The sequence below is a fragment of the Centroberyx affinis genome, unplaced genomic scaffold, assembly GCF_046629955.1.
Source record: "Centroberyx affinis isolate AG114_WGS23_722 - 3 ecotype Tasmania unplaced genomic scaffold, CSIRO-AGI_Caff_v1 ptg004204l_1, whole genome shotgun sequence".
NCBI lineage: Eukaryota > Metazoa > Chordata > Actinopteri > Beryciformes > Berycidae > Centroberyx > Centroberyx affinis.
Window position 1 is genome coordinate 506,259 of NW_027281952.1, and position 14,985 is coordinate 521,243.

At 40.9% G+C, this 14,985-nt stretch overlaps 1 protein-coding gene across 1 annotated transcript; it reads left to right on the top strand.

Annotated features, from left to right (window-relative positions):
- The first annotated feature begins 1,527 nt into the window (after positions 1 to 1,527).
- On the top strand, positions 1,528 to 7,075 carry LOC139664220 (UDP-glucuronosyltransferase-like). The gene is made up of 9 exons (XM_071542972.1): positions 1,528 to 2,052; positions 3,396 to 3,459; positions 3,556 to 3,704; positions 4,086 to 4,213; positions 4,326 to 4,419; positions 5,757 to 5,882; positions 5,990 to 6,077; positions 6,369 to 6,588; positions 6,805 to 7,075. Exons 1-9 carry the CDS (start codon positions 1,528 to 1,530, stop codon positions 7,073 to 7,075), a joined length of 1,665 nt encoding a protein of 554 aa, XP_071399073.1.
- Positions 7,076 to 14,985: the final 7,910 nt, after the last annotated feature.

Below are 14,985 nucleotides of genomic sequence, written 5' to 3' on the forward strand. Positions count from 1 at the left end.
TAGGCTGCAAACTTTTCAGCGTAATGTTTTAAGACCATACCTATAATATTCCACCCTTATGAAGAATGAATGAGTGAGAACACCTGTGCTGGCAGGGACTGGCAGGAAACACTGAGGGCATCTGGTGGACACAGCGGGAAACGCTGGTTCTAGGGAAAGACCAGACAAACGCACACAGACAAGACAAACTAAGAAGAGGGAGAAACAGGGAGGTCAGGAGGTGAGGCAGGCAGACTTGTGACTTGAGCCTCTTTAACATATATCAACTTGCTCATGTCCCTTTAATCCTGTATGTGCTGGGACCCATAAATACTTGACACTAAGCCCCATGTTTTAATTTGAAATAGGTTACATTACCATAACCAAGTACAGATCTAATTAAACCGATATAGATTGTTCTCAGTGCAGATCTGTCTGCTCCCCATTCCATGCCTGCTAAGTATCACATTACATTCAATATTTTTTTTACATTTGGTTACAGTGTTTTTCAGCCCAAGTGCGTCTAAAGTCAAACCACACTCTTCACCATTGCCAGTAGTGACAATAATAATAATAAAAAAATCATTGCTAGTAATGTTAAGAAGCCCACTTTCCTTCACCTGTCGACTCCATTTGTGACCAAGTATTTTTTTTTAGTTTCAATGAAATGTCAAACCATAACGGAAGTGTTGAAGATTGATATATTTTCTGCGGCTGTTGCGGATGAGACTGAGACGGACAAAGAGGGGACATAATTCTCATGTTAGGGGAAATGGGATATTGATTAAATCTTTCTAAAAGGAAAGATAACATAGAAGACATAGTGGTAGAGGGGGGAGGGAAGGCACTGTTATCTTGCCTTCACATGCCTGACCTCTTAAACAGTGCCACCCCCCTTCATGTCTGAGCAAATGACTGACCAACACACACAGATATATAGTTGCAAACCCTGTACAACAACCTCCCTGCTGTGTTGTCAAGGTGCATGTAGGTCGAACCTCTGTCCTCATAACTGTTGACATCAAAACCATAGTTTGTATAGTTCTTAAGTACATAATACATGGTGAGCTGCAAAACATGCTTTACTGCAGGGGGAAACTCCACCCCTCTATTGAACTTTGCTTCTTCAGTGATTGGTCGCAGTGATCAGCTGTGCCGTTGTGCTTAGTGTATTATGGAAAGCAATAAAATAGTCCAGTAACTAAATCTCTGAAAGTCCAAAAACAACTTTGTCCCCTCATAAACTCTGTCTCTCTCTTTGATTGCATTATCACCCCACCAACTTGGGGAGCTTGGACAGCTGCTAGTGTCACACTTTTTTCTAAGGGAGGGACTTTGAACACACACACACTCACACACCGCTAATTCACAGAGGATTTCCAACTACCGAAGAAGGGTACAGGAGGAGAAGAACCAACAAAAACTCAGATACTTTTCACATGTTGTTCGTCTGTACTTCCTCACTTAGCCTTTTTTTTTTCTCAGCATTTGATTCTTTGAGATACAGAGGAAGAGACACAGAAAGAGAAAGAAATGTGGAAAGCAGTAATGCTTGTGTGCCTCTTGCTGAACAGAGCTGTGGAGTTGAATGGGGCTACAGATGAGGCGAGTCGGTCTGCTGCAGAAAACATCGGACCAGAGACGAAGGTGAAGACAGCAGAGGAAAAGGCCGATGTCACTGGCGGCCTTCCTGCAAGTGAAAGTGGTTCCACTGTTTTCTCTGGTCATTTGCTGGTGGTACCTATGGATGGGAGTCATTGGGTGGGTATAAAGGCCATTGCCCAAGAAATGGGTCGTCGTGGACACCAGGTCACCGTGCTGATCCCTGAGATCAGCATGCGGATGGGCCCTGGTAAACACTACAACACTTTGACCTATCCTGTCCCGTATGGGAAGGCAGAGATTGATTCTGTTGTGGCCATGCACAAGGAAGTAATGCGCAAATCTGCACAATCTTTGATGGACAAGATAAGCAGTCGACTTTCACAAATCCAGACCATCACAAACTTCATCCATATCACTGCTGAAAGCCTACTGTTCAACGCCAGCCTCATCTCACATCTATCACATCAGGTGAGTGTGTGTGTGTGCAGAGGCATTTACATACAGAAATAACTGTGGCTAGACTGTAGTAGAGACAGAGAGAGAGAGATGTAGGGGAAAGTGGGGTAAGATGAGTCGGTTTTTACTCAAAATGTTATCTTGGCAAGGAAAAATGAGACAAAAAACAAATGCTTCCACCCATATTTCAGAAAGAAGAATGAAAATACAAGTTTTTTGTTTTTTTTAAAAGTGGTCCCTTGGCTCAATTTGCCCCAGGGTGGGGGTAAGTTGATCCTAGCAAGAGGGTAAATATAGTCACTCATGTCTGGATAAACAAATAAACAAATAAAACTATTTCTATATTAAATTAGATTGAAGACAATATTTACTTTAATACAGTTTTATTGAAACTATTTCTTGGCTTATTTTTTCAATAGTTTTTCTCATAACATTTAAGAGTTTAAGAGTTAAATGTGACATTACATGACAGTACAAGTAAGCTTCAAAGCCAAATTTAAACAAAATGGACATTGCAGCAAACTAAATGTATTTGTGTTTATAACCTTGTCTATGGACTTAATTCTTGCACAATCCCTGGCTGCAGAGAAATACAAAATCCAGCTCTACTCTTTCACACCTGATTAAATCAAGGGCCACATATTCTCATGACACCTTAATTGAATCAAGTGTGCAAGAGTAGAGTTGGAGCTAAAAGTTGCAGGACAGGGGATCCTTCAGGACTGGGTTCAGAAACACTGCTCTATATTGTTCGAGATACAAAACAAATAAATAAATAATTAAATACATTGCACAGTTATTCATTAAATTACTATTGTTAATATCAGAAATCAACAAGATGGTAAGTTGAACCACTGGTTCAACACACTAGTTCACTGCTAAACTTTTGCCAATTAATTCATGTAGTTTTAGTCCTTGGTAGTAGACCAGCATTTATTGTATATTTGTTTGAATGTAGTTAAATTGGTACTGAGACAACAGCCATTAAAAAATGAATGTAAAAAATGTACTTTTTGTCGTAAATGTACTTAGTACTCGTCCGATGTGACTGATTCCATCACAGCCATGTTGAAATGTGCATAGTGCTTACCATTGCTAGGATACAGGGGTGGCCCAAGTTACCCATTGGCTCATCCTGTGTGTTTTTGCAAAAAGCCTGACCTGCGTCTTTATGTGACATGCCTCCCCTCCTCCGTGTTTGCCATGAGTGTTGACAGCACTATGTGTAAGCAAGAGAAGGCAAGGTGAATGGCCGATGTTGTCTTTACTATTGTCGAGACACTATTGAAGATTTGCCCCTATCACTTGTTTTTCTTCTGTTCCTTTTCATCCTTTCTTCTCCTCTCACTCTGCAGGACTTTGATGCCGTCTTGACAGACCCTATGGTGCCCACAGGCTCACTGATAGCTAGGAAGTTAGGTGAGCGCTGCCATGCCGGTTCACGCCACAGTTAGTTTATCTATATGTTTATGTGCCTGTGCATTTTCTCAACCGTTGTACCTAAATCACTTTCAGGTCTTCCCACCATTAATTTGCTGAGAGGGATTCCATGTTCCTTGGACATGAAGTCTGCAGCCTGCCCCTCCCCTCCCTCATATGTCCCTCGCTTCTTCACTGGATTCACAGATAAAATGAACTTCAAGGAGAGAGTCATCAACACTTTGGTGAGCACATACACCTTACAGCCAAACATGCTCATGAAAAACCCAAATTGGCAGATATTTCTGACACACTGGAACTGGCACGCTTTGCACCAACAAACATATCGCCTCAAACTCACTCAGGTCACTCATTTTGCCCAATTGTCCATTTAACTGAACAGTAATAGAATGCTTCAGTGCCTGAATGTCTACTTCATATCGAAAACCCCGGTCATGTAGCATGTGGCCCAACTAAAATGGGTAGTAAGTGTACTGTATGTCTCAAATTGATGACTTCAGCTTCAACATTAATATTCAACTGACACAATGGGAATGTAACTCTTTATCATGTTTGTTAACAATCATTTATGTAGTTTATTGTCCTGTGATGGTACTGATCTACAGGTGAGTTTAGTGGAGCCACTGCTATGCCGACTGCTGGTTTGGCGCTTTGATCAAATAGCCTCTCAGTTCCTGGGAGAGGATGTGGGCGTAGCTGAGGTGCTGTCAGACTCTGCTATCTGGTTGCTGAGGTAACATGTACAGAGGTTATAATATCTTGCTAATATACAGTACATAACAAGGATTTTAATCTTTCTCTCTCACAAACACTCAGATACATATTGCGGTACTCTGTTTATATAGGATTGACTTCACACTAGAGTTCCCACGCCCACTCATGCCTAATGTGGTGCTGGTGGGCGGCATCAACTGCAACGTGAGAAACCCTCTGCCTGAGGTAAGGCCTGTGTGTCTGTGTGTGTGTTTTCCTATTAAATTACATTTAAAGGAATAGTTCACCCACAAATGAAAATTTGGTCATTATCTACTCACCCTCATGTCAGTTGAAACACTGGTGAAGTTTGTGTCAACATAACACACAGCAAATTAGCTTGCACTGCTCCGTAACAGCCTTCTCCAAAACAAGTGGAGTGCATGGAGACCATTTCTTTAGAGTTCCAAAAAGAGTCAAACACGACCATAAAACTAGATGGCAGAAAAAATACTAGATGACTATAAAATTGTCAAGATATGCCAGTTCTACATGTTGGATTTTCACCAAAATGTAATAATTTCTTCCATGTCCCATGCAACTTGTTTCACAGAGATGCACACACTGTCATGACAGCACCTGAAATGAATTCTTGAATTCTTGCCACATGTCCAACATCTCCTAGATTTTCCACACCTGCACCGCACCAATGGCCACTACTGTAGCAAGCAGATGATACATTCCATTTTGTTGTTTCTGACTGTGGCGCGGGGAAGCGGCGCGGGCCAGAACAGAGCACACAGTAGCCAAGAATGCAGTTTGTTATCCCAGTAGGGAATGTCTATTAAAGGGGTAGTGGGGAGGGAGTAGAACACAGAGAGAGTTGGCAACCGAGAGGCGGGTAGGTCCATGGAGCCTCTGTGGGGGATCTGGGGGCCGAGTCACCTGTGCTGATAGAGAGAAGCTGGATGTGTGGGAAGGAGAAGTCAGGCTGCAGGCTGTGATGCGCCCCAGCTGTGCGTAATTGTAGCCCAGCCATGCATAATGATCTCTCCTGCCTCTTCCCCAGTGGCATGCCGCTGATCCTCTGTGTCCTACACAGCACAATGAAGTACTTGAATACACGTGTTATATTTACAACTGCAAAACTTGGAAGTATGAGCTTACGAGGAGCACATGAATGCAGCAAGACTCTTACATCTGGTCGCTGTAGCGTGATCAGAGCTCAGCGAGTGGGGGAAATCTAGGAGATAATGAGGGGTCATTTTATGGTCATTTTTTGCCCTTTTTGAAACTCTAAAGAAACAGTCTCCATTCACTCCAGTTGTTTTGGAGAAGTGCTGTGCTAGCTAATTCACTGTATGTTATATGGACATACAAATTTCAACTGACATAAGTGAGTAGATAATGACAACATTTTCATTTTTGGGTGAACTATTCCTTCAAGACAAAAAACTCTTGAACTCACTTTTCCCCCTGTGCATTCAATTAAGAAAAGAGATAGATAGCTAGATAGAGGAAGAGATAGAGAGAGAGAATGAGGCGGGTGTCACCCCCTACTTAGTGTATGTGTGTGTTTGTAGGATCTGGAGTCCTGGGTGTCAGGACAGCATGGCTTTGTAGTGTTCACCCTGGGCTCCATGGTGTCAGATCTGCCAGAAGAAATAACCGCTGTCTTCCTAGAAGCCTTCAGACAGATTCCACAGAAGGTAGGAGAACTTGTCTAAACACACCATGTCACAGGTTCAGGAAAATATAACAATGTGTCATACATTGATGAGCATGAAGACAAACAACAATTAGCTTCCTATTACAGGTTATATGGAGATACACTGGGCCAGTTCCTGACAATATCCCAGAAAATGTGAAGATGATGGAATGGGTGCCACAGAACGACCTACTAGGTAAATCCACTGCAACACAAACCGATTGTACCACAGTTGACATGTGAGGTACCAGAACTCAAACTGACTCATCATGAATCATATACCCTTAAAACTGGGGTAGGCAACTTTGGAGAAATGAGCAAGGATTTGAAAGTACACAGCAAAAAAATATCTCCTTCTGCTCCCTCCCTCAAGACAAGGCTCAGGAGCGTGCATGAGAAGGGAAAACATAATAAATTAAATATTTTTTACGCAAACCACAGCTTGTGTGTGTGTGTGTGTGTGTGTGTGTGTGTGTGTGTGTGTTAGCACATCAGGGAGTTCGGGCTTTCATCACTCATGCCGGCTCACATGGCCTCTTTGAGGGTTTGTGTCATGCTGTTCCCATGGTGATGTTGCCAATTAATGGGGACCAACCCGACAACGCTCAGCGGATTGCAAGCAGGGGAGCGGGTGTAGTCCTGGACTTTTCCACCATCACTGCAGAAACCCTCCTTCAGGGACTGAATGAGGTCATCAGTAACACCAGGTGAGGAGTCAGGAGGTCATTGATCTTCTTTGGCCTTGACTGTTAAGGTTATGGTTTAAATCAGCTTAAAAATAATTAGGCAAAGCTCATCAAATGTTTGTAATGTGACGATAACCAAAAATAAGCTTCAGAATTTGCTTTTCATGTCAACTACTCAAAGACAAACAACTTCAGTGTCGTATCCATCAACACTTCTATATATGTGTGTGTGTGTAGGTATAAAGAGAGTGTGCAGAAGCTTTCAGCCCTCCATAAAGATCGGCCCTTCGACCCCCTCGACCTCTCTGTGTACTGGACAGAATTTGTGATGCGGCACAAAGGGGCAAGACATCTCAGACCTGCTGCTCAAGACCTCAACTGGCTCCAGTACCACAGCCTGGATGTAATAGCACTACTGGCTACTGTGGTGCTGGTCGTTGTCACAGTGACAGTGAAATGCATGAAACTGTGCCTTTGGAAGCTGGGTAAGAAGAGGAAGCAAGACTAATCTGAATACAAAAAAAAAAAAAATACATCTGTAAAAACCAGCCATAACAGTTCGTTAAATACAATGGTTGCCATCAAACATAAAAAAATCCACCAGTAAACCTAATCCTGAGTGTAGTGTATGGGCATGTATTTCCTTATTAGACCAGCAGGGCCTGCCAACCACACCTCCTACCAGCTGCATGAAACTGTGCCTTTGGAACCTGAGTAAGAAGAGGAAGCAGGACTGATCTGAAGAAAATAAGAACTACTGATAACAAAAAAACGTATCTGTAAAAACCAGCCATGTAGCCCATATATGCCTAAACAGTCCAATATGGGACTGTTTAGGCATATATGGGCTACATAATATTGCTGGCTCATGTGGTTGAATGTCAACATTGAATGGCAACAGAAGTCATAGGCATCAAACTTTTCAGCGTATTGTTATAAGATCCTAATATTCTAAACTTATGAAGAATGAATGAGTGAGTGACGCAAAGCCCAAACCCCCAAAGCCCGAAGCCCCGGAAGCCCAAAGAACAGCACTGTTTTTTCCCCTCAGACTTTCCTGACCACATCCAACTGAAAATTGCTTTGATTCAAGAAATACTATAGTCTAGTTAGCTAGTCTACTTAGCTAAATGAACCCAACCCATTGAGACAGCCTCATACTCTGTGTAACCTGCAGATTGGAGATATGAAACACACTTTTGGGTTCCACAGACTCGTCAGTGAATATTTGTGTGTGTTCACACCACACTCCCTGCAACTGCTGCTCCACTTACACAGAAAAATAAAGGTGCTGAAAATGGTTCTTTGGAGTGATGCCACAGAAGAACCATTTCTGGTTCCACAAAGAACCTTTCTTTAAAGAACCATTTCTGCTCTCCTTTGCTTAGACACCTGCATTGTGTTTTTGTTTATCTGCCTGTTTATATAGCCTCATTTGTAATTGCACAATATATACTATGGAGGGGTTTGGTTCCACATTTGTGCCCACCCACCATCCAATAACTAAGAATTAAGAACCTTTTATTATCCCAAATAATATATAGGCTATATGGTTCTTTGGGATATTAGGTTCTTGAAAGGTTCTTTGTGGAACCAGAAATGGTTCTTCTATGGCATCACTGCAAAGAACCATTTTCAGTTCCAGTTCGCACCTTTATTTTTCTGTGTGATACCTCATGTGGCCCAACTAATGTTATGCTGGATTCTGCATGCCTGCCGGGAAAGGCATGCACCTTGCATTTGAATGATTTTTGAGGAGAATTGCTCTTTTAGAATGTTAATTACCTTCACTGCTCGTCTATCGCGTCAATGGATAGTGTGTGATCAGTCAGTCAATATTTAACAGTGCCATCTCGAGTCCTTGGGGCTAGTGATTTAGACTGTAGGCTATATACTCTCATACAAGCCTACACACTGCTACTGTAGGCCAGGAAACACACTGAACTCTAATCGGCCAGATATGTCCAATGACTAGGCCTAATTCATAGAACATTTCATCTTTATCATCATTATTATGATTATGATTAGTATTATAACCATTATTATTATTATGATTATGATTATTGTTATTATTATACAGTATGTTGTACCGGTGCAGATCACAAGCAAAGGAAATACATCCATAATAGCCTACATTATGAAGGGAAATATAAAAAGTAATTTACACAAATTATGAAAATGAATATTTATTAGTCGCTATCAAGTGCACACTTATAAAAGGTATGTTTTTAAAAGAAACTTCAGTGAATAGAAGGCTGGTTTAATGTCTAAAGGTAGACTGTTGCAAAATGTTGGGGCCCTGATAGTTAAAGCTCTTTTACCTTTGGGGCAGAAAGGGCAAAGGCCTCTGGTAGACAAGACACTGGGGAAAGAGAGGCCCACGACCTCATGCCCCCAGGCCAGGCCTAGGCTCCACATGCATGAAATTCACTCTGAGCCAAAAGTAGCCCAAAATGTTTGCAATGTATTGTAACTGTGGGTGTCCTGTATTCTACTGTGACATAAGGTGCCAAAATTTAAAACGATAACAGTCAGGTCAGAAAGAAAAGGTCCGGAGTGCTCGGAAGTTCAAACAGGTGTGATAAAGGAGCTCTTTGGTAGGGAACACAAAAGTTAAAAAGAAGAAGAAAGGTCCAAGGCACTCTTCTGGCAAAAAGTTTAAAAGCCTTTATTCAGATGACTATTTCATGGTGAAATTCTTAAAAATAGACAAAGCTTGTGCATGTTAAAATAGAACTGGGTTACAACCCATGCGTAGCGGCACAAACAGCCTTCTTCAGGGTGGGGATAACAGTCAGGTGTTCACCCTCTGAACATCCCTGAACTATTTGCTCATTAAAATACTTGTTTGTGTTGTTGCTGTGTTGATCCGGTTAGATCTGTTCACTCTATGGAATTGGAAAGGACAGTCTTTTCTACAAGGAGTAAGGTAGGCCAACAGTAAAAATCTGTTTTCAGATTGTAGTTAAGGTTTGGTTCATTTGTAGATGGTATTTCTCCGGTTCTTTGGGCACAAACAGGAGCAAAGACCACTGTTTGTTTTTTTTTTTGATAGACTTAAATGTAGCCTAAAGGTATGCATTTTGCAGGAAAAGCAACTTTAATTTGAACTGTGGAATCTGTGTAAGGGGATTTTTCATTAGTTTCACCCTCTGTGATTGTTCCTTTCTTTCTTGGTTTGTAAGGGAATCTACCGCAAAAATGTCATCGACTAAACCCAAGTGGGTTTTGGTTTGTACATTGTAATCCTGGTTGATCTGTCATTACTTGTGTAGTATTAGAGCTAAGGCACAGAATTCACATGGGAACACCTATATGAGAGACATTTGAGTATTTTTCAGAAATTCACATTCACATACTACAAAACTCACTGTAACATAACCATCAGATAATATGTTGTCTTGACCGGGATGCTTCACTTCCCTGTGTAGTTTGGTGAAAATCAAGGGATCTCAGTTTGCTGAAGGGTTCAACTCCAATGTAAGTTAATGTACTTTTCCCCCTTTCTACTGTTTTTCTCTTAATCTCTTGGTTGGAGAGTGAATTGAACCCAAGTCTTAAAATGATTGATCTTATGCCTCATCATTTAGGGTAGACAGACATTTTCATGTTGAGAGGTAGTGGCAGTCCGCCTGTCTTTGGGTCTACATTCCTGCTGGTCTTGGCTTCAGTCCCAAGACCAGCACCTTCTCTGATGTTTTCCTCTACTCTGCACCCCTCTCAGCTTTGCTATTGTCTCAATACTTTAAATAACTAAGGGGACCACTCTAAAAGCAAAACACTGTTGTTAACCGAATAAAAAGAGAAACCAGCAAGAGTAGAGCCAAGGTGTGTATCATGATCTTCCCTAGTCTTTCCCCAGTCACAGAGAGGAATTAAGAAAAGCAAAACACAAAGATGGAAACACAAGTGGGATTTGTGAAGTTTGAGAAAGGTCAGTGAATGCTGCCCAATAAAGTAACAATGTCTTAAATATGTTCTACAAAAATTGATTAAGGTAACAGACCAAGTTTTGCTCAATGAGGTAATCAGATAGTGTATTTGTAGTGTACCCATTTTTACAATCCATCTTATATTTAGATCTAGATCTAGATCTAGAGATCTAGAATTTTGTTTTTTTAACTGCAGTGCAAAACCTAAATATACTTTTGGACCTCTTTCCCTTTAAATAGTGTGTACAGAAAATACTTGATAAGGTTATAATCTTTTTTTACCTTGCGAGGCAGCTGGATTAATCCATCTTGCCAGGCTTCAAGTTATGCGTTTGTGGCCGAACCACAGTGGTGCAGACCAATCAGCGTCCTATGAGGGCAGCTGGGGGCGTGGTTTAGGTGTGGCGACAGCGAGAGGCAACTGTTTGTTCACAACAATGGCGGCTCCTAAAGAGGCTAGCGTAGATGCTGCTATAACATCAGTTATTTCTGAACTGGAGAGTATTTCTAAATTGAAAGAAGAGCAAAGAACAGCAGTGAAGGCTTTTCTGGATGGAAAAGATGTTTTTGCTCTTCTCCCGACTGGCTTCGGCAAGAGTTTGTTTATATGGTTCGTTGATCTGATTGGTTGAAGTTAGCCCGTGATAGACGGTGATAGACAGATAGTTCATCCAATCACCTGCCAAGTGCCTGCCCTTTTCCAAACAGTTTCCAAGGACAACTTCCCAGATGGTTCTGTGTAACAAACCATCTGGCTAGTCAGGTTAATTCTTTTTGGCCACTGAATATGAAAGCCGTCCACGGGAAACATGTTTGTACAGCAAGCCTGCCTGCGGTAAACATGTCTTTGCGTGCAGATGACTGGCTGAAATATGATACTACAACAGGGGGCAGCGCTGTACGGGAGGCAGGGTATTGTATGACGTATGTATTTATACTGAGGGGACATACACAGGCTCCATATTACAGGGAGACAGTCCTGCGCGTAACACCGGCATAACACCTGTCGTCGCACCTTTTCACCAGGGGTGATGTTTCAGCACAAGCCAAGGTATGGCAGGTGTGACATCACAAAATGCCTCAACTACCCAGAGGGTATCTGAGTAGCATAAACACTATTCCCAGCTCGCCTTTTGCTATTAGTACCACTGTTAGGAGATATAATGCTATCCATATAGCCTACCCCAAAACAACAAGGTGCACCTATGTAATAAAATGCATTGATTACTTCGACATGACATCACACCTCTCTCTCTCTATCTCTCTCTATCTTTCTCTCTCTCTCTGTCTCTCTCTCTCTCTCCCATTAGGTACATTATTTGAACATAATTCAGCATCTCGGTCATGGCTGAATTATACCAATTCTAGAAAACAGCACAAAATAAAATAAAATAAAAAAAAAAAACAGATATCATATGGGCACATTGCCATTTTAAAGCAATCAAGCTACACTGAACAAAGTTTTGCAAAATTCTCTCCTTGCCTCTTTAATCAGTTTTAACACACAGGTGTGATTACAAACCAGCCTCGCCAATCTGTTGCAATGAATTTATAATTGACAAAGTATCTGTTGAGACTGAGTGCAATAATCGTGAAGTCCATTGTACGCACAGTAGACAATGATCATAGGCTGCCATGCCATACGCAATATGCATATTAAGCACACTGCTCACTTTTAACGGCTAAGAAAAACGTTATTTACTATTACCATAGTAAGCTACAACGAATCATACAATGTTCAGTGATCTTGATGCCCTACCTTATGGTGCGGTGGCTTGGTTTAGTCCATTAGAGGGGCATGCCTCGGCCTTAGCTGGACAGAGTCTGTCACCAGGTCATCTAAGTGTTTTGAGCAGCTAGGCTCCACAGCCATGAGCATTAGGCGGGTCAGTCTGTCATCACTCATTGTTATTTTGCGTTCTCGGAACTCGCACCTATTCTCTTACTGAGTGTAAGTAACGATGTAACGGTCGAAGCCTGAAAAAAATGTACATGTCTGCGCAGAAAGTGGAATAAGTATTATTGCAGGGAAATTGTGCATTAATTGCAGTGAAGGGAATGAAAGTAATTTCTTTTGGGGTAATTTATTTTTGATTTAGAGAAAAGATGATACAAAAAAATACAAAGTGCTAAATTCTTCGTTTATTTAATTACTATAGACTTTATCTGAATTACTTCATGAAGCCATGTTATGGCAATTGCCATACCCAATCCACGTCCATGCTTTTCATCAGCACAAATAAGAGTTGTTTTCTGGTTTTAGTTTTCTTGTTAATCAGATTATCCGAAACAAACAAGCACAGATCCTGTACAAACCCAGGGCGCGTGTGTTCAATTCAATTCAATGCACTGACACATTACAACATGGTTATCGGTTAAATAATTCCACCAATGTCACTTAGATACCACAGGTAATAACGTTACCGTTAAGGTTTGTAGGACAGCAGTCGATGTCTGTAAATTGATGGCGAAGAGTGTGGCTCTGTGTGGGATTCAGTATGGCATTATCAGTGTATAGGACTGAATGTGGCATTTAGCCCATAGGCGAGAGGCCATCTTTTATGCCGGGCTCAGATTACAGGCCACAGCCACACAGGAGATGGTGACGGAGATCCTCAGGCTCCTCCATCTCCCCACATCTTCAGTGAAGATGATCACCCACCTTCCAGACAGGTATGAATTTAAAGTATATATTATGTGCATTTATTGCTTTTATTACATTTTGTGCATTTATTATGTGCATGTATTTCTTAATATTAGACTAGCAAACTTGAAAAACATACAAAAGTCGATTGCAGATTATTTTGACTTTCATATGATACCTGAAACGTTATGCTTTGTACTGTGTCAACACAGGCCAAATATTTTTCTGGAAGTGAAGAGAAGCAAAACTGATGACATCACCCAGGCGGCAGACTGGATTGTACCCCACCTGCACCAGGGAAAAACTGCTGGGAAGGTGATCATCTACTGCAGGTAGGTGAAATTTTACAAGGTTAAAATTGGCTTTCAATTTGAATGGTTTTAATATAAAAATAATCTCTAATAAGTGAAGACCTTGCCAACCTACTGTAAGTTGTCTTTAATAAATTGTATAAGTAGACCATTAATACGGTATCAAAGTATGTTCTTTTCTGGTTAGAAGGTGACTTAATTTTCCGCTGTTCTACTATACAGAATTCATGATTTTAATTATGAACATTGAAACTCTTATTTTTAAGGACCATCTCTGCTGTTACCCAGGCCTATGGGAGAATAATGCAGCAGCTGGGGACAGACGCCTGGAGCTCTGAAGACCACACGGTTTTCACCAGGACTGTGGACATGTTCCACAGTCACACTGATTCCGAGAGCCAGGAGAGGATACTGTCTGCCTTTGTCACACCTGAAAGCCACATAAGATGTGTTGTTGCCACTGTGGCTTTCGGGCTAGGTGTCCAGGTGCCAGATGTATGCTACGTCTTGCACTGGGGACCGGCCAGTGACATCTTATGTTACTGGCAAGAAGTTAGACGCTGCGCCAGGAATGGCGACCTGGGACACAACATCATGTACCTGTACCCGAGGTCCATCAATAAGACTTTCATTGACGGGAAAATGATTGAGATGCTGCAGCACATAGACACTGGAATTTGCATACGGAAGTGTGTCTTCCAGTTTTTACATGTGACAAAAATGAGCAGAGACTTCACTAATATCTGTGAACAGGTGGGTTGCTGCTCAGTTTGCAACAGCAAACTAATGCAGTAAGAATGCAGTGGTTATGAGACCTCATCTAAATGGAGGCAGTATGTATGTAAAGTATGTAAATATGTTCTTTAACATTTGCTTTGTTCAAATAGTTCTGTATTTTGATTTAATGTTGACAAATTATTAAATATGTTATTTAAACTTTTTGTGTTATTCAAATTGCTGAATTGAGAATTATTGATGACAAAATAAGTCATTAAATATATGCAAATTAGTTGTGCTTTAATACAGTTACAAGATTTGTACATACTAATAGAGAATATCAAAAACAGAAAGAATACAAATGTAACATAATAAAATAAATACTATAACTGAGCAAATAAAACAAGGGATGAAATAAAAGAATATAAATAAAGAGGTAACTAATAGAGAAAGGGCAGTCTCCTGCTTGGCTTATAAACATGTAGAGTTAAGTTACTCCAACTGTAAATAAACATTTTGAGTTAAGTTGCTCAAATTGTAAAGGTTGCAAAATTGCAAACAGTAATTTACAATTACTGTTGTAAAATTACTGTTTGCAATTAAATAAACACATAAAATGAACAAATAAATAGAACAACGTGCTTAATAAATATAGCTAGGTTTTTCAAAGCAAACAGGTCATATACTGTATAGAGAAGAGCCTGTTTGTGTGCACTTGCTTTCTTGCATTAACAGTGTACACCAATTGGGCGAAAAAAGAAAATAACATCTTGGGGGGGGGGGGGGGATCTTCCAGTGACTGACAGTTTTAAGT

Bases quoted from the DNA above. Each gene is read 5' to 3' on its own strand.
- LOC139664220 (XM_071542972.1), top strand. From the start codon at position 1,528: ATGCTTGTGTGCCTCTTGCTGAACAGAGCTGTGGAGTTGAATGGGGCT. The intron at 2,053-3,395 runs GTGAGTGTGTGT...CTCACTCTGCAG, and splicing joins TCTCACATCTATCACATCAG to GACTTTGATGCCGTCTTGAC. The intron at 4,420-5,756 runs GTAAGGCCTGTG...GTGTGTTTGTAG, and splicing joins TGAGAAACCCTCTGCCTGAG to GATCTGGAGTCCTGGGTGTC.